The following is a 21,298-nucleotide window of genomic DNA, read 5'->3' as shown; positions in this document are numbered from 1 at the left end:
ACCATCCTGTAGATACCTTATCAAAATGCAGCCACATGTTTAATGATACACAACACTTCTACAACCTCCAGCAGCTACCACAGGAAACAAAAGGTTACATCAAGATGGACAAGCTAGGAATGGCAAGTTTCAGAACGAAAACTCTGAAAAGAATCAAACTACCCTCTTGACTGATCTCATTCCCAATGTGTAATAGACTATTTACCTGTATTTTGTTTTACTTCTTCTTATTCCACCTAATTATTTCCTATTATAAGGGGAGAGTCTCCCTTGTTTATTGCTTTAGTAGAAATAATAACACAATGCTAGAAGTAAAAGATAGAGTAGGAGTGCCCTCTTGTGTGGAAGCCTTGTGCAGGTACTCTACACATCTGCACCCTCCAAGAACAAGAACCTCCACCTATCACAACACTCAAGAGCATACAGCAACAACAACCCAGACCAGCAACACAACATCACACACATGGATCCACACTCAACAGCCATCAAAAAGGAAGCTTAAGTTCCAATTCTGTTTACTGTTGGGTGTCTCATTGTTCAGGTATCATGCAACTTTGAGCCATGTGGTGGTGTTGCAGCAGCTGAGCCTGGAATTCATGCATCACCTACCATCTACATACATACAATAACTCCACAACAGCACATGGAGCAACTACAGTACATCAACAGCAGGTGGAGGCTCATTCAACTCTAGGAGTTCCCTTCTTGTGGGTTTAAATTATGCAGGAACAATGGTTAAGGACCAACAACCCACCATAGACCTGCATCAACTCAACAACATCAATTGCAAAAGCTCCATTATATCAGCAGAAGTGAATGCCACTAATCATCAGCAGCAGCAACCTAACAGCAACAGCAGAAGCAGGATGTAACATGCCATAACTGGGAGCTTGCCTAACTCACCTGATGCAGGCCCTTTTTGGATTTACTCTAAGGGTTGCAGTAATACAAGATCCTGTTCTGGGACTCTTTTGTATAGCAACTTTAGCCTGCATCTTACCTCTATCAACAACAACATCCTCCAGCAGCAGTTCCACCATCATGCAATTCTCAGGGAACACCTACAAGTTATTTTGCAGAATTGTTTGTTTATGGGTTTTTCTATTTTTGTTTGTGGGTGCAGTACTCCTTACCAATTATCTTTACAGGTTCAAAGCACCTCAGCAGAAGAGAAGCTACAGCAGGGCATGCTAGGACCTCTCTTCAGCCTCCCATTCAAGCCAACCTCTTCCCTGCAACATCTGTAACTAAGCTACAGCAGGGTATGATGTGCAGGGTGAGTTGCACCATATGGACCTGTCCAAAGGCCTCCAAACTTTGTAGGATTGCAGCAAATACTATAGGGATAAGGCCCAAGAAGTTTCATCACAAACGGACAATTGGAGACGTTAGGCGAGCGACCTTGAAAAAGTCAACTGCCTTAAGCCTAAAGAGGGTGCCTTTTTTCCAACTTGTGCAAAAAGCCTCCAAATCTTGCAGAACTAAAGAAAGGGATGTTTGGGTATATCTCAAGAAGTTTCAACTCAATCGGATAATTGGAGACGTTAGTCGAGCGACGTTGAAAATCCTAACAGACCCCAAAGCACTCTTGGAGGTCCTTTCCTTTTTGCTAGCTGGTGCAAGTTCTTTCTTGCCTTTGGTTGTTTGTTGTATTGTTGCAGGTTGCTGGATTGATTCATCAACATGCACTGGCAACAACTACATAGAAGACATCACAGATACAACCATCAAATCAAATAGAATCTCCAAGACCCCTGCACAAGGCCCAGCCTGGTTTTTCTGTCTGGTTGGCTATTTGTTTTTCTGTGATGGTTTTTGTGCAGGTACAACAACTGATGGGGAACCTTGGCAAATGAAAGGCATCAACATAGAGACTACAACCTTCCAAGATAGGACCTCACCAACACACCAGCCCTACACCCATACATATTCCATCCCTGCAACACCTGCAGCAGATCCACTGCTTCCCAAAACTCTTGAACCTCCTTGCTCCTTTAATTATTATGTGCAGGCATATAATATACCTTCAAAAGAGATACTCAATTCTCCTTTGGAGGCAACAAGAAGCTGCCTACAGGTTTGCAACAACCCCCACAACTATCACACTTGTTTGGTTCTTTGTTTGCTTGTTTGTGCAGGTAAACAAAGTCACAGACAAAGGGACATAATAGCCACAATTGGAAGGGCCTCACCTACTCCCATCAACTCTCCATGCATACCTGTTGTAGTCCTTCAACACCTGCAGCAGCCCCCTTTCATCCAAGTCTTTTGGAACTCCTTGACTGTTTTCATTGAGGAGAAGACAAGAAGATGGAGCTCCAACAAACACAATGCTAATTATACAACACCCACCTGGAACTCTTTTCTTGTTGACTTGCTGATGTGCAGGCATATCAAACAGCAACAATGGACCCTTTCAAAGTGCAAGGCACCTTCAGTCAAACATTTAAGCCAGGGCTGCACCCTAGGAGCTCCTTCTTGGTTCATTTGTGGATGTGCAGGTACATCCCTGATCAGTCGACAACAATGGAACCATGCAAAGTTTAAGGCACACACTGATAGACTTCCGACCAGCTGTTCAAGTCAGGACTGCACCACATACAAAATGCATGTTACACCTACTCTGTCCCTCAGCTTCCTTAACAACAACCCCAAGGTTGCTGGCTGCTATGGCTCTATTTACATCATTTCCTTTCACCCCCTTAGCTGCTATTGTTATGTTGCATACTTCCTTGGGATCTACTTGGTACGACATGACTAAAAAGGGCAAAGATGAAAAGAATTTTCCCAACCCATGCAAGATAGAAGGTTCATATACTTGTTCTTCTTCAATTTAGCTATGTATGGTACGTAGCATAGTTGAATAGGACTAGTGTAGGTTACTTTCTTATTTTCTCATGGAAGGGGAGAGTCTCCCTCATTTATGCTTTCTTAGTCAATTTGTACCGGGAGGAGTCCTCTCATAGGTTTACTGCTTTCTAGTTATAGTTAGTCTCATTTTTGTATCGGGGATGAGTTAGCCGACCTTAATAGGTTAGCCGACTTATGAACCACCATAGGATCGGAGGTAAGGTTTACGTCCCCCTCCTTGTATTTTTTACTTTATTTATTTATGTTAAGGCTTGGGGGTGATGCTCAACCCCTGACTGTGCACGAGAGGTGGGAGCCTCGTGTAGGGTCTGTTCCCATAGAAAAAAAAAGGTACCATTGATATGAGTTTGTTTTATATTAACAAAGGTTGTGCAGAACTTATTGGCTATGCAGATGCAGGTTATTTATCAGACATACATAAAGCTCAATCGCAAACAGGTTATCTATTTACATACGTAGGAACTGCTATATCATGGTGATATACAAAGTATTCTATGGTTGCTATTTTTTTAAATCATGCTGAAATAATAATAATTCATGAAGAAGTAGAGAATGTGTGTGGTTGAGATGATACAATTCATCAAAGAAAGATGTGGTCTGGAAAATGATGTCAAAATACCCATAGTTATATTCAAAGACAATGCTACGTGTATAGCTCAATTGAAATGTGGCTTCATAGAAGGAGACAGAACGAAACATATTTCACCAAAATTATTCTTCACACATGATCTCGAGAAGAATGATGATATTGATGTACAACAAGTTCGTTCAAGTGATAATCTTATAGATTTATTCACAAAGGCATTACCAACATCAACTTTTGAGAAGCTAAGATATAAGGTTGGAATGCGTCGTCTCTAAAATATCAAATGAAGTGTTCATCGGGGGGGGGGGGTAAAATATGCGTTGTACTCTTTTTCCCTTAATCAAGGTTTTGTTACACTGAATTTTTCCTGGTAAGGTTTTTAATGAGGCAGCACTCAAAGCGTATTACCAGAAGTTGTGTATTCTTTTTTCTTCATTAGGATTTTTTTCTCTGAATTTTTTCTAGTAAGGTTTTAACGAGACGCAATATTTATGGATGTTCACGATAACTATGTATATTATTTCTTGTAAAATTTTTAATGAGACACATTTCACGTGAACATCAAAGGGAGAGTATTATAGAGAAGTGAATGTCATTTTAGTGGAGGAGTGGATGTCATTTTAGTGGGACCCACTAGCAAATTGATAAAATGGGGCCCACTAGGCAAGCTGTCCAACTTTCTCCCTTTTCTTTGCTATAAATTGCCAAGTTTTTGCAACATAAATGCATACAGACACACGAACTCTTTTTCTCATCTACTCCTTTATATTTTCCCCTACCCTCTTTCTTATTTTGCTAAGTTAGTTTATTTTATAACAAAAATCACAATAGAGGCAGATATAAATTTAAGTCTATAAATTTTGAAACATTACTTTTTAAATAGATTCTTAATAAACTATTTATACATATTAGGTGAATTTTTATAATAATAAAAAAAGTTTTAAATATGCCCTTACACTATACGAAACTCAGTTGATATGTTCATTGTTAATACTTTAGCATAAATTTATCTGTAACATCCCATAATTAATCTAAATTTTTATCCTTATTTTATCAACATCCATCAACAAACACAATTAGATAATTAAGTATAAAAATGTCAAATTGCCCTCAAATATGCAAAATAGAGCAGATATATCATCCGTTAATACTATTCATGAATGATATTCAATCAAATTCAATTTTTTCATATTTAACCAAGTTAAAAGTTAGTCTTTTGATTGATAACATCCTTCCAACTCCACAAATTTCTCACATTATTTTTTTATTGAGAAAATTGACTCTTGAGGATTATTGTTATTTCAGAAAAAAGTCAAAATTATCCTCGAACTATTTGAAAAAGCTCATATTTAGCCTTCATTTATTTTTGAAATCAAATATACTCTCGCCGTTATCAAAGGAGATCACTAATACCCTTCAACTTAACGGTTGACCATTTAAGCTGACGTGATAGTGTCACATTAAAACAATATCCATATGGACGGCCACATCAGCCTCTCTCCTTCTTCCTCTTTAATTCAGGGGAATTTTTGATCCTCCTTTTTATTTTATTTTTTAGTTTTTAGTTTTTTTTTTCTAAATTTCCTACAACACCACATACCCCCCCTCCCTCCGCAACCCCACCCACTTTTTCTTTTAATTATTAATTATTATTTTTTTAAAATTTTTACAACACCACATGCCTCCCCCCCCCCCACAATTTTTTTTAAAAGTTTTTTTTTTTTGAATTTACTATACTGTCACATACCCATGCCCCACCCCCTCAACCCCCAAAAAATATTCTTACAAAAAGTTTTAAAAGTTACTTTTTGAATTTTTACACCACCCACCCCATGACCCCCCTCCTACACCCCACCACCCCCTCCAAAAATTTAAATTTTTAATTAGTCAAACCTTTAATTATTATAATTTTTTTTATAAAAGGTAAATTAAATATAAAGTAGATTGATTGTTTTAACCCACGACCCCCTCCTCCACGATCGACACCCCACCACCCCACCAAAAAAAATATTGAAAAGTTTGCTGTTTTGATTCTCTATACCGACTTTCAAAACAAATGTAAAACTTTAAAAACTGTTTTTAGAGGCTTGAGGTTGGTGGGGAAGGGGGAGTGTGTGTTGTTGTAGAAAATTCAAAAAAATATAATAATTAAAAAAAAGAAGAAAAAAATAGGTCGGGTTGTGGAAGGAGGGGTATGTGGTGGTGTAGGAAATTTAGAAAAAAATTAAAAACTATTTAAAAAATGGGTCAAAAATACTCCTAAACTAAAGAGAAAGAGTGAGAGAGGCTGACGTGGCTGTCTGTTAGACCCCCAAGTTTGGACTTAGGCGTATGATGGGCGAGGGTAGTGTCAAGGGCTTGTACATTGCCCCTTGGCAGGGGCCTATGCGGTTGTGGCAAGCAATGTGCGGAGTTGTATGCCGATGGCATGGTGTACAACTATGGCAAGGTGACTGCGTGATGGCAAGCAGCTTGGCGAATGTCAGTGGCGCGAGATAGGCGCATGACATCAGGCTGGCATACGCGAGATAGGCGCATGACATCAGGCTGGCATACGCGAGATAGGCGCATGGCACCAGGCACAAGCATGCGCGATACAGTCGTATGGCACCAAGCGGGCATGCGCGCGATAGGCACATGGCACCGGCGAGCATGCGTGCAGGCAATGAGGTTGGCATCGACAGACATGCGTGTTGGCATGGGCACGCTGAGGCCAAGGCAGAGGGACATGGCAAGCGTTGGCGAGGCCAAGGCAGATAGACATGGCAAGGCATTAGCATGGAGTTGGCATGGTGTTGGCATGACATTGGCGCAAAGGCATGAGGCGAGGATCAGGCTGAGGCATACGTGAGGCACGTGAGCAAGGCATGCGCGTGACACATGCATAAGAGTCACACGCGAGGCACATGAGATGATTAAGCCGGTTCTCTGAAGGCTTTGCTGAACGTGGCCAAAATTATAGGGCCTATAATATATGCCATGATTTCCTATGTTCTCCATGTAAGTGTTGGCACATGACTATGCACGTCCCTCCCCCTTAGTGTTATAAACTGCCCTTGTCAGCTTTCATATATATAGGCATAGATTGGCTAAGAAAAGTAGCAAGAGTTTGTTAGCCTTTCCAAATACGTGAGGTCCTTTGTAAAATCTGAGCGAGAGATTAATAAAGGTTGGGCAATTACTTGTAACACTGCGTGTTGTTTAGTTTGTATTTGTCATGAAATTATACTAAGTGTCAAACGTAAGAGAGTGTTGTGAGGCTGAAGTTGGGTGCGATACCGACTGCCGAGTGAGGGTGACTTTGAGAAAAAAAATCACCCCCATTACAACTAGTATCAGAGCATACGTTACATAATGACTGGAGTAGGCAACACGAAGGATAGAGTGGTTGCCTTGGAAAAACCCGTGGGAATGGCTGAGAACGATGATAAGGCGACGTCTATGGTGAGTCGTATTCATGCGTTAAACACAGAACTTGCTCGGTTTCGTGAAATTATGTCCATAAAGACTGCGAAATATGATGAATTCCGTAGTGAAGCTTTGGTTTAGATCGAGGATCTGAAAAAGGCTAGCAAAACCTTGAACTTGGAAGTGACAGTTCTGAGGAGAGCGATGGCTTCTAATCCTAACGGAGGCCACAAAGTAGAACGTTCTAAGGTAAAAATTCCTGAACCCAAGGCCTTTACAAGTTCAAGATCGGCGAAAGAGTTGGAGAATTTCCTTTGGGATATGGAATAGTATTTCACAACTGCCTGTATCTTGGAGTCTGACAAGTTAAACATCACCACGATGTATTTAACGGGTGATGCTAAACTTTGGTGGAGGACAAGAGATGCGGATGATGTGAGTTTTGGACGACCAAGGATTGATTCTTGGGACAAACTGAAGAAGGAGATGAAGGACCAATTTCTTCCTAGCAATGCGTCATGGATTGCTAGAGATTGGTTGAAGAGATTAAGGCAAACAGGTTCCATAAGAGACTATATCAAAGAATTCACTTCTTTGATGCTGGATATTCAAAATATGTCTGATGAAAACAAGTTATACAACTTCATTTTGGGAATGCAAACGTGGGCCCAAAATGAACTACGGAGGCAGAACGTAAAGGACCTCCCTAGTGCTATAGCGGTGGCTGATTCGTTGGTGGATTTTCGCTCACTTCGAGTTCTTTCTGAAAATCCTACTTCTTCTAAGTCAAAAAAGAAGACTGAAAAGAAGGGGGATTGGAAGAAGGAGGGGCGGAAGGAGAATAGTGACAAAGGGAAGGCTGCTGCGGATATTGGAAGTTCGAGGAACAAAAATTCAGCAAACCATAAGTGTTGCTGGACTTGTGAAGGAAGTCACTTGGCCAGAAACTACCCGAATTGTGAATGGGTGAACGCGATGGTTGTAGGGGATGCAAAGACGAATGAGGAGGGTAGAGTAGTTGTTTCCTTGGCGAACCCACTAGGTTTGCTCTTGAATAATAACATTTCATTAGTAAATGTAGTGGGGGAGTCATCTAACGCCTCATTCTTCATTATTGCACATAGAAATGAAGGTAGATGATAAAGTGTTGGTAGCAATGGTTGACACCAGAGCTACGCACACTTTTGTTGATATGAAACTTGCTGCGAAGTTTGTACTAAGATTGACGAAGAGTCCAAACTACATGAAAAATGTGAATCAAGTAGCCCAATTGATAGAAAGGGTGGCGTATGATGTGAAGATCAGTGTTGGACCTTAGGCGGGGAAACATAGTTTGATGGTGATTCCATTGGAGGATTTCAACATGATCCTCAAAATCGACTTATTGCGGAGGAACTGTTTCGTTCCTATGCCTCACCTAAAAGTGTTGACACCCAATTTTGTCTCTCTATACTCAAAATTAACGTCTTCAAGCTACTTGATCGTTAAAGAACACAAAATATAATATTTGTTTTTACACATTTTTTTTAGTTTTTTTTATTTATTTATAATTATCCTTATTTTTAGCATTTTCATGAATTTGTTTTCTCATTTTTTTATAATTTATGAATAAGCATTCTTAGTTTCGTAAATAATAGGATTCTTATCCATGTTGACATCGATCCTCCACAATGCAAATTAATCATCGAGCTTCTCCAATTTGAAATAATTAATCTTTTAAAAATCCAAAAAAATATATTTTAAATACTTTAAAATAACTTTATCATTTTATAATTTTTGAATGATATATATAGTTATATATAATAATTTATTACTTTTTATCATTATTCAAAAATAATCTCAAACATATTTTATTTTAATTAATTATTTCATAAATTAGTGTTGACATCCAATTTTGACCGACCTATAACCCATTTTTCGATTGTTATTTAATTAAATGTGTATTCTTTAAATTTTTATTTATTGTATGTTTGAGCTTACATTTGGTATAATATTTAAAATTTTATTATTGTTATTATTATATAAATAATATTATTATTTACTTTATTGGTTATTAATTTAGAATATTGATTCCAATCATCCATCTCCTTTTGACTAATCCTACATAAAAAAAAAGGAAGACAATCTTGTTTTTTTTTTCTTTCAAAAGAAGACTAACACATACTATTCTCTCTATTATCTTCTCTTTTCCTCCCTCACAAACACACCACTCTCTCCATTCTCTTCTCTTTTTCTTCCTAAAAATACACCACTTTCTCCATTATCTTCTCTTTTTCTCCCTCAAAAAGTCTCAAAAGAATCTTGTCCTTTCATCTAGAACAAAGCAACTCCTCCCTTGTGGTAAGTAAATCAAATTCGATTTTTTTGAAACTGCATAGCTATTAGTAATTTTGACGTATCTCATTGTATAGATCTTTGTTTTTAGTAAATAAATATGTTTTGGAAAGATGAAACACGTACCTACAACCTTTATGTTTATGTTGGAGCCTAGATCTGCTGTTATTGGGTCGAAAAATAGGACGCAACATAGGACAAGTTTTGTCCAGATTTTTTATTTAAAATTCCAGCATGTACAACTGCTAGTATTTTGATCATATCTTTTTGTACAAAATGTATTTTGTGATGATTCTTTTCTTTTTGCAAGCTTAAGACATATATCTACAACTTTCATGAAGGACATAAAGTCCAGTTTTGCCGTTTGGAGTTTCAACTTTTAGGTACAACATGAGGTACATTTTTAGTCGGATTTACTGTTTTGATAGCCTTAAGTGCTGTTGTTTGTTGTTGTTGTTGTTGTTGTATAGCCTTAAGTGATAATATGAACTATTACTTCAAATTTATATATAGTTCAAATTGTAGTTAGCCAATGAAAAAATCTTTTCCGTCGATTTTCGAGGCTTCCCATTATAAAAAAGATGGAAATTTTAGTTTAAATTTATATTTTACGTTATATTTTGCAAGCTAAAACAAAGTCCAATAGTGTTAAATCAATAACCTCCGGAGTAGCTCAATCTTCGGGAAACAACAACTAGCTATCGCGATGGTAAATCCGGTAAGAAACTAACAAGTAACAACTCTATCTCTCCTTTGTTTTATTATTTTTTTTTCATTGTTGTTTTTACTTTCTTTTTTTGTTTATAGATCTACTTTATTTTATGATAGATATAATTATTGTGATTTGTTTCTATTATTTTTTTTACTTATTGTTGTTGTCTCCATCATATCTTTTATTAGTGACATCTATTGTCATATATATTTGCTTTTGATTATTTTAATTGATTGTTTTAAAAGATATGATAGTTTTAATCTACTTTGTTTGATGATAGATATAATTATTGTGATTTGTTTATATTATTTTTTACTTTATTTTTGTTGTCTACATCATATTTTTTATTAGTGACATCTATTGTCATATATATTTGCTTTTGATTATTTTAATTGATTGTTTTAAAAGATATGATAGTTTTAATCTACTTTGTTTGATGATAGATATAATTATTGTAATTTGTTTCTATTATTTTTTTTACTTTATTGTTGTTGTCTCCATTATATCTCTCTATTAGTGATATTTATTGTTTGTTGAGTGAAAATTATTATTTTGTTTTTTGTTTGACTACTTTTGTTAATAGTTTAACTTCATTTGTTTTGGCTATATTTATTCATCACTTTTGTTTGTTGGTGGATTATAATTGATGATTAGTGTATACTTTATTTATTTATAGTTATCTTGTATCTATTTTTAACTTTGCTTGATTACTTTTGCTAATAGTTTAACTTCATTTGTTTTTGACTATATTTATTCATCAAAGCATTATAATTGATGATTAATAATAATTTACTTTCTTTAATAAATGATTTCTTAGTTAATGGATGTTGATATTATTATTTTTATTCTTTTTGAGTATTTAGGATATGCTAAAGCTAGGTTGATTCACTTGATATTAACTTTAGTATTAGTATTTTATTTTTTATATTATCATGTGTTTAAGTTAATTGATAAAATCTTCTCACTTATTTTTTTGTCATATTGTATCTTTATTTTTGTGGGTGTTGGTGCTTGGTGATGTAAATGTTCACTAGTTTTTATTTTTTGTTATTTTGTTTATGTTACTATTTTTGTTGAATTATTGTTGTTGGTTTGGATTTTACATCTTTTATCTAGTTTATTTCTTATTATGTTATTAATTACGCCATTATTGTTTCACTTCTCAAATATCTTATATATTGTCTCTATTATGTCGATTGTTTCATCAATTATTGGTTGCCATGGCTTTCACGTCATTTTATTGAAATAATTTTACTATTTTTTAATTATTATTGTAATTCATCATATTAAATAGAGATTACACCTAAAAGGTCGATGAAAAAATTACCGTCGATTTCCAAGGCCTTCCATGTTTATAAGACGGATGTTATTTTTAGTTATTATTATTATTATTATTATTATTATCATAATCATCATCATTATTAATATTTATTCCTCACTAACACTTTATCAAATCTTTTACAGGTACTCAAAACTGCTTTCCGAGAAGCTATTCGAATTAGGTTCGAATAATATTTTAAATTTATTATTGTGTATATTATTGACGTTAGGCAAATATTAGGCTGTTCCTTATATTATTGCTTTAATTTACTCTTTATGTATATTTCATTATATATTTATGCAATATTTTCATCTCCTCAATTTAAAAAAAAATGAGTTCAGCTAAGACCACAATTGTATATTCTGAAGGATGCTAATATCTTTCCTTCGGAATAACTTGAACCCCTTACTTAGAATCTATTGAATTTGTAGACATTTTTAAATAATTGATTGGTTTCTAATTATCCTAAAATTATGGTGACTCCTTAAATTAAATTTTTTTCTTTTAAAATCTCTTTTGAACAATTGAATTGATTTTTTACGAATCACCATGACGTTCTAATAGGGATGTAACACTTATTACAGTTATGCCTCTGAGCTTACTATAAAATAGAATTCTATTTTTTGTAGTATATATATACACACATATTTTAAAATTATTTTGATAATAATTTATTCATTATTAATATTTTACCAAGTGTCTGTACATGTATTCAGAGATATTTTCTGCAAATGATATTCAAAATTATTATTATTTTTCATATGATAAAATAGTTCTTTGTTCATATGAATAAAGGGCTATTCTTTTAATATTACATAAAAACTACCTTTTTATATACATATACCTTTCTCATATTTTTCTACACATAATTGGTGATAATATATTTTACTTACTTAGTACATACTTTTTTTTATACATATAATCTTATACAATTTTAGTGTATATATTTTTATATATATGTTTGTTATACTTGCAAATAATAATTTTATCTTCTCCCTTTTTGATGAATTAAGTCTAGCTGGGTACCACATTTTGTGGATTTCGAAGGATGCCTAACACCTTCCCTTTGGAATAATGTAAACCCTTACCTAGAATCTAAAATGGTTTTTCGCAGATTGAAACGTGAGTCATACAGGTCATGCATCAAATAGGTTTTCCTTATTTTCCTTAATAAATTAGGTGGCGACTCTATACAATAATTAATCCTTTTAGAGTCTGTATGTTGTGCTTTATCTAACCTCGGTTAAAAATAGGGCATAACAGGAAGGAGTGATGGTTATGAAAAAGAAGATGGCTGGCTTTATCAAGTCTATTCATCCTTACGGCAAGGCTGAGAAATTTGGTACGTACAAGGGCCCTATTATTTCTGCTATATCGGTAGAGAAAGGCTTGAAGAAAGGTGAGGAGACCTTCCTTGCTACTTTGGTGGAAGTAAAACCTGATCTGAAGATCGATGTGCCTGAGTGTGTGGCATATGTTTTAGGGGAATTCAAAGATGTGATGCCACCAGAACTCCCTAAAATATTGCCACTTAGGAGGGACATTAACCATAAGATTGAGTTGCTGCCGGGTTTCGTTGCTCCAGCGCAAGCTCCTTACCGGATGGCTCCCAAAGAGTTGGTTGAGTTGAGAAAACAATTGAATGAATTGTTAGATGCAGGTCTGATTCAGCCATCAAAAGCTCCATATGGAGCTCCTATTTTATTCCAAAGAAAGCAGGATGAGATAATGAGGATGTGCGTGGATTACCGAGCATTGAGCAAGGTAATTGTGAAGAATAAATACCCTGTTCCGTTGGTGTAGGATCTTATGGACAGGTTGTGCAAGGCGAGCTGGTTCACAAAGCTGGATCTTAGGTCTGGTTACTGACAGGTTAGGATAGCGGAGGGGGATAAGTCTAAGACAACTTGTGTCACTAGATATGGCTCATACGAGTTTCTTGTAATGCCGTTTGGGCTAACCAATGCCCAGGCTATTTTCTATAATTTAATGAACAATATTTTATTTGAGTACCTTGATGAGTTTGTAGTAGTATACTTAGACGACATTGTTATTTATAGTTGCTTATCGAACGAACACATTGGCTATTTAAGAAAGGTATTGTCTCGGTTGCGGGAGTATCAACTCTATGTAAAAATGGAGAAGTATGAATTTGCTCAACAAGAAATCAAATTTCTTGGGCACTTGGTGAGTCAGAATCAAGTGAGAATAGACCCAAAGAAGGTGCAAGCTATTGTGGATTGGCAGGCGCTGAGGAGTGTGAAGGGGACTTGAGGTCTTTCCTTGGGCTAGCAAATTACTATCGCAAATTCATTGCTGGATATTCAAAGAAGGCTTCTTCCTTGACAGATTTATTGAAGAAGGATGTAGTGTGGGCATGGTCTGACAAATGTGATGATGCGTTCGAAGTGTTGAAGGAGGCCATTGCTTTAGAACCCATACTAAGGCTGCCGAATTTTGAATTGCCGTTCGAAGTTCACACTGATGCTTCGGACAAGGCCATGGGAGGCGTGTTGGTGCAAGAAGGTCACCCCATTGCTTTTAAAAGTAGAAAGTTGAATGAAGCAGAACAACAATACTCTACTCATGAGAAGGAGATGGTTGCTGTGGTGCATTGCCTACAGACGTGGCGTGTGTATCTGCTAGGAACAAAGTTCGTGGTGAGGACGGACAATGTTGCGAATACATACTTCAAAATGCAACGTAAGTTGAGTCCCAAGCAGGCCCGTTGGCAAGATTTCTTGACAGAGTATGACTTCATGTGGTAGCATAAGCTAGGAAGACATAACCAAGTTGCCGATGCCTTGAGTAGAAAAGAGGTATTTACTGCTTTGCATTCAATTTCTCGATTGGAGTCTGATTTTGTTGATAAAATTAGACTATGTGCTGCCAATGATTCATTATATGTTAAGTTAATGAGTCAAGTCAAAGATGGGACAGTGTGGAGGTATTAGATTGAAGACGATCTACTCTATTTCAAGGGAGGGAAAATCGTCGTTCTGAAGGTGGTGATCTGCGCAAAGCATTAATGAAAAGGCGCATGACACTACCTTTCATGAAGAGATCGGCAATTGATCTTCACTTCTAATGGTTGGTGTTCTTATTTATTTTTTATTTAAATTTCAGTATATCAATTTATGCCTATCCTAGCATTCGAGTGTGGAACGGATGTTGGCACTATTGTCTTATGTGTATTTTTGGTCAAATATGGAAGATGATGTTGAAGCGTACGTGAAAACTTGTCTGGTTTGCCAACCAGATAAGACGGAATGCATGAAGAAAGCGGGGTTGCTGCAACCTCTTCCTATTCCTAAAAGGCTGTGGATGTCCATTTCGATGGACTTTATTGGTGGGTTTCCAAAGCTAAATGGGATGAATTCAGTCATGGTTGTGGTGGACAGGTTCTCAAAGTATGCTATCTTTGTTGCTGCTCTGGTAGTGTGTTCGTCGGATGTTGCTGTGGATTTGTTCTATAAAAATGTGGTTAAGTTCTTTGGTGTGCCAACTGATATCATCAGTGATAGGGATACACGGTTCACGGGTCGGTTCTAGATGGCTTTGTTCAACATGATGGGAACCAATTTGAAATTCTCTACAGTTAACCACCCTTAGACTGATGGGCAAACTGAAAGAATTAACCATTTGTTGGCGGTATATCTAAGGCATTTTGTGACGGCAAGTCAGTGAAATTGGGTTGATCTACTGGATAGTGCATAATTTTGTTATAATTTGCACAAGTCATCATCGATGGAGATGATCCCATTTGAGTTGGTCCTAGGCAGACAACCTATGAACCCACTTGATGTTGCCAAGCAGTCCTGCTGCTTACCGTTATGCCAGGGACAAGCAAGAGGTGCTTGCTGAAGTGCAAGACAGTTTGCGCAAGGCCCAGAAATGTATGAAGAAGTATGCAGATCAGCGGAGGAGGTCGCGAGACTTTAGTGTTGGTGACAAGGTGCTGCTCAAACTTATTTCTCAAATCTGGAAGCAGATCACAAGTAAGTTTAGGCACCGTGGTTTAATCCCAAAGTATGATGGACCTTTTGAAGTGGTTCAAAAAGTTGGCGAGTTTGCTTATCGGTTGAAACTAACTGAGAGGTTGAAGTTGCACCCAACCTTCTATGTAAGTTTTCTAAAACCTTATTATGAGGATGCTGATGATCCGGATAGAAATCAATCAAAGAGGGCGTCGGTTATAGTGCGCACACAGTTTGATGCTGAGATTGAGAAGATACTAGATCATCGGGTACTTGGTGTCAAGAAGAATAGACGAACAAAATTTCTAATTCAGTGGAAGGGTAAGCAAGAGGCTAACGCTACTTGGGAGAAAACAAAGTAACTGTGGAGGTTTGACAAGCAATTGGAGGACTACCTGAAAACAGCCTCGACGAGGACGCTGAGTTCAAATGGTAGGGGGTGGTTTATTAGACCCCCAAGTTCGGACTTAGGCGTATGGTGGGCGAGGGCAGTGTCAGGGGATTGTACATTTCCCCTTGGCACGGGTCTATATGGCTATGGCAAGAAATGTACAGAGTTGTATGCCAATGGCATGGTGTGCAGCTATGGTAAGGTGCTTGGGTGATGGCAAACAGCTTGGCGAATGTCAATGGCGCGAGATAGGCACATGACATCAGGTGGGCATGCACGAGACAGGCGCAGGCATGCGTGAGATAGGTGCATGACATCAAGCGAGCATGCGCGAGACAGGCGTATGGCACTAGGCATAGGCATACGTGAGATATGTGCATGGCACTAGGCGGACAAGCGCATGGCACCATGCGGGCATGCACGCGATAGACACATGACACCGAACAAGCATGCGTACAAGCAATGAGGTTGGCATCAACAGACATGTGTGTTGGCATAGGCATGCTGATGCCAAGGCAGAGGGACATGGCAAGCGTTGGCATGGCACTAGCGAGGCCAAGGCAGATGGATATGGCAAGGAGTTGGCATGGCGTTGGCATGGCATTTACATGGTATTGGCATGGAGATGGCATGTCATTGGCGCAAATACATGAGGCGAGGATCAGGCTGAGGCATGCGCAAGGCACGTGAGCGAGGCATGCGCGCGATATATGCAGAGGAGTCACGCGCGAGGCACATGCCACAGTTAAGTTGATTCTCTGAAGGCTTTATTGAACGTTGCCGAAATTATAGGGCCTGTAATGTATGCCATGACTCCCATGTTCCCCATGTAAGTGCTGGCACATGACCATGCACGTCCCTCCCCTTTAGTGTTGTAAATTTCCCTTGGTAGCTTGTATATATATAGGCATAGATTGGCTAAGGCAAGTAGCAAGAGTTTGTGAGCCTTTCCAAATACATGAGGTCCTTTGTAAAATATGAATGAGAGATTAATAAAGGTTGGACAATTGCCTGTAATGCTGTATGTTGTTTAGTTTGTGTTTGTCATGAAATTATACGAAGTGTCAAACATAAGAGAGTGTTGTGAGGCTGAAGTTGGGTGCGACGCCGACTGCCGAGCGAGGGTGACCTATAGAAAAAAAATCACCCATATTACACTATCCATGTAGATGTTTTTTTTCCATGTAGCACTACCACGTCAGCTTAAATGGTCAACCGTTAAATGTAAGGGTATTAGTAGTTTCCTTTGATAATGACGAGGGTATTTGATCCCCAAAATAAGCGAAGGATAAATGTGAGCTTTTTCGAATAGTTCGAGGGTAATTTTGACCCTTTTCGTTCTTATTTTGAAAAATGATTTATTTAGACAAAACAATAAAAATAACAATAACATATTGAGTGTAATCTCACAAATAAGGCTTGGAAAAGGTAGAATGTACGCAAATTTTATCCCTACCCTGAGGAGGTGGATAAGTTATTTTTGAAAGACACTCGGCTCAACTACAACAAATCAAAGTATTAACAAAAAAAGAAAATACAACAGTGGAGAAAACATGACAATTATTAAGATGAGCAATACAAATCATTTAGTGAAAAAAAAACAGTAACACAACAAAATAATATAATAAGTGAAATATAAATACATGTATACGACTAATACTACAACAAACACATTGCTCCAAGCTCCGAACAAGCTTAAGCCCATCGAAAAGCGAAGCTCAATTACCTACTAACCTTCTACTCTAATTCGTGACCTCCAAATCCTCCTATTTAAGGTTATGTACTCAGTAAGCTGAAGCTACATTGTCATGTCTAACCACCTCTCCCTAATTTTTTTTTGCGTACCTCCACCTCTCCTCATACTTAGTATATCCAATCTCTTATATATATCTTCTTATTGGAGCATCTACGCATCCCCTCTGGGTGTGTATAAACCATCACATTTTCTCGCTTTCCTCATTTTATTCACCATAAATACCATTTTCACCTTCACCTGACGTCCTCATTCTTAATACTATCTCTTCTAATATAAAAAAATTAATGTAAGCTCCATTTTTTTTATATAAGAAATGATCGAAGTTGTTCTTGTAGAGAAATAGCAGAAAAAAAGTATAATTGGGGAGACCTTCTGCTAATACAAGATCGTTAACTAAGATCGGAAGATTTAACTAAAGAAGAGAAAGCTAGAAAGAAGAATGTGTATTTTGGAAAGGAAAACTTGGTTAGGAAAGAAGACTCTTTGTATTGCTTTAATTTTTTGTTGTTATTAAAAATGTACGAGAGCATCCATATTTATACTTGTTCATGGATGGTTCTAGAAATTCTTCTAGATATATCTACAAAGAAAAATTTAGTGAACTTTATCTTCTATATCTAAATATTTTCTTAAGATGGTTACCCTAGATACTACTCTAGATTATCTTATAATTGACTACAAATATCTCATTCTCTAGGAGATCTACAAATACAATAAGTAACTTTACACAATTCTAGAAAGTTACACTAAATATATAGGATTATTTGATCATCCAAAAGATCATCTTTATTTTTCACAGTTCTATCTTTAATTTAGGACACAAGTATAATGCAAAGAATGCATGGATTTTACATTCTACTAAGAAATTGGTGCTTGACTTTGGTTGTTACATAAACACGAGCAGACAAAAATATAAAATTTGCAGATAGTAAAAAATGTTAAGCTATTAACAAAAGACATATTTATTTAATCACATATTTTAAAAACATATTTGATCTTTTTGCTTGTTAATTGGATACCGTTAAAATAAAGGTATTGAACAATAACAACATATTTATGCTAAAATATTAATGATGGATATAATCGCTTAATTACACAACTTGAATACATATTAAAACCTTTTTCATAATACAAATATAAAATTTAAGCTAAAATTATTGAATTCTATTAAATTCATAACTTATATTGTGATTCTGCCTTTGAACAAAACAAGACATGCTATTTATTTTAAGCAACCTGTTAGAAAATTGCTGTAAATTATAATTGAGCTAATTTTTGATAAGGTAAAAATAGTATTGAAATTTAAGAAACAAAAAGTTTTTTTTTTAATAATATCAGACCCATGATACAAGGATCCACATCTGATAAAATCATGAAAAAATTTAGAGAGCATGTCCACAATTTACTCAAAAATGACGTGGCAGATATTATCATGAAAACCAACCAAAAGCCAACAATGAAATTTCACATCGAAATTTATGATAAATATTTCTAATTTTAATTTTAAATAAAAAAAATGTTAAAGTTAGTAATAGTAGAAAAGGAAAGAGATTTGAAGGATCCACACAACCAAACACATTGGTCCCCTCGAATAATAATTCCCCTTTTAACACGACAAAAAACAACTCACCGTCCAAAACCTAACGCCGTTAGATCTAATAATCCGAAAACGACAAGCGCGTAGACTAACGGATTACAGGTCACCGTGAAAACGGAAAGACAAATAAAAGAAATCTGGGCCCCACACGTGAACGGCTCGGTCTTAGGTCAGCCGCTCATAAAATATGATAATCAAATTAGACGGCTCAACCAAACATGTCTTAATACAACCCCCCCCCCAACTCACATAACCCATGGCGTGCACACGCGCTTCTATCTAATCTACCTTTTTCTTTTTGTATATATAAATCTCCCATCTACCATACCAATTTCACATTGAAACAAAATCCCTCTCAATTTTACAGAGCAGAAATATAGATTAAAGTGAGAGAAAATTTCTCTCTTCCTTTCCCTTAAGGAATCGGAAAACCCAGGAGGAAGAAACCTATTTTCTTTGTAAATTTCCATTTTAAAAACACCCCTTTAAAGGTCTTGAGAGTTGAGACCCTTCTGAATTTTTTCTTTCTTGGGTATTTATTTGTACAAATTTTGATTTCCTTTTTCTTTTTTTTGAGAAGTAAAAATGGGAACAGAAGTTTTGCGGCCACAAAATTGTTTAATTGACAGGTTCAGGGAACCTCAGCCGACGGCGGTGTTTCATCGCCGGAAAAATGGTAATGGGTATTACAACAATAACGGTTACCGGAAACCAGTTGTTAGAACGGAGAAAAGGAAGTTGAACAACAAGATCCAGAACCAATCTGAGCCGTCAATTTCGAGGAGATCTGAGGAATCGAAACCGGTTCAGATCCCAGGAAAAGCTACGTCGTCGGCGGACGGAGGAATCGTGATGGGTCAGGTAATGATTTTGAGAAGGGGAGAGTCGTTGGATTCTCTGAACCCGAATATTCGGAAAGAGAACAAAACGACGTCGTCGTGTAAGAAGAAGAAACCGGCGAGTGGTAGTGGTGATGAGTTGACGGTTTACGGTACCGGAAGATTGGGTCCGGAGCAACCCGGAATGTTGCCCAAAAATATCCGGGTCGGGCGTACTCCGACCGACGTGTATGCCGGATCTGCTTTCTCAAATTCGCCGTCGCCTAGATCACTTCCTTTACCCTCTTTCTTCAACAACATGAACAACAACAACAAAAAGCAAGTAGAATTCAAGTCGTTTGATGATTCCGCCTCAAGAGATTTACGGAGGTTGCTCCGACTGGAATAGCGGATCCGGCCCGTTTTCGCCAGAATTACCTCTTATAATTCTTAACTAGTTGGGAGGGACTATATATGAATCCTCAAGTCTCTAATTAGCTTAAAGATTGACTATAATATTCGCCACTAAATTCTCAAATTTTGGAACTTTCAGTTTTCTCCACGAATTTTTTAGACATGGAGAAGTGAAAAGGTCTGAAATTTGTGAAAATTAGATTAAAAAAATGCGAATAATTTCTTCTTGTTATTTTACTTATGTATGTTTTAGGGTGGATTTTATGTAAGCCTGGGGAAGATTATGGAAGGGGGTTATTGTATTTCTATGGAGGTTCAAGAAAAGGGCAGTGATGAATAAGTTTAGTTAATGCTAAATATAGTAATCAGAAAGTATGTTTTTAGAGTAATTATTTTTGCTCTTATCTTTAGTACTTTCTTTCCTTGTCTTGTTGTTTCTCTTCAACTTGCTTTGTTAAAATAGCTGTAGTTATCAGGGTATGCTATTGTTGGTATGTCAAAATAGTTGTTGTGGATCATTGTGGAATAGGTGTTGTGTATTGATATGCTCAAAATACACTTTCAATTTTGATGTATATAGTCGCATGCAATAATAGTAATTCGATTAGGTTGGGTAACTCAAGTAGGTTGGGTAGAATCTCACAGAAAATAATATGAGGGTGTCTAGATTAATCTAGAAATAATATCAACCACGCAAAGCCAGACAAATAAAAGATATCTATGATACGATTATAAATAATGTTTACTCCTATAAAGCAAATAAATTTGATGAAAGACCACAAGCAAGAATACTTAAGAAGACACACTCAAGTAATAATCTAATGCATGCCACACTTGATTATTAATGATGAGTATCTTGATTTTGCAACTCAATATTCTGCTCTATTTATCTCTCTTTTGTGTTCATGAACGATTTTTGTGCATATAATGCTTTTGCAACTATATGATCTGTTGACAATAAGAATGATCGATTATGTTAAGTAGATTGAATTATGTTTAGTCTAAATCTATCAAACAAGGGTTAATATCTTGAGTTCATGTTTGTTAATCTTTACAACCCAAATTGTCTCTTTCGAGCTGAAATTGAACTAGATGAGGGAGTCCTAAGATTAA

General features: G+C 36.6%; 1 protein-coding gene across 1 annotated transcript; it reads left to right on the top strand.

Moving 5' to 3' along the window:
* Window positions 1-19,274: 19,274 nt before the first annotated feature.
* On the top strand, window positions 19,275-20,574 carry LOC129887209 (uncharacterized). The gene has a single exon (XM_055962207.1). It carries the CDS (start codon window positions 19,539-19,541, stop codon window positions 20,178-20,180), a length of 642 nt encoding a protein of 213 aa, XP_055818182.1. The 5' UTR covers window positions 19,275-19,538; the 3' UTR covers window positions 20,181-20,574.
* Window positions 20,575-21,298: the final 724 nt, after the last annotated feature.

Source organism: Solanum dulcamara, chromosome 4, assembly GCF_947179165.1.
Source record: "Solanum dulcamara chromosome 4, daSolDulc1.2, whole genome shotgun sequence".
In the NCBI taxonomy this organism is placed as follows: Eukaryota; Viridiplantae; Streptophyta; class Magnoliopsida; order Solanales; family Solanaceae; genus Solanum; species Solanum dulcamara.
This window is presented reverse-complemented; position numbering and strand designations above follow the sequence as displayed.

Coding starts and splice junctions, on each gene's coding strand:
- LOC129887209 (XM_055962207.1), top strand. CDS start 19,539: ATGGGAACAGAAGTTTTGCGGCCACAAAATTGTTTAATTGACAGGTTC.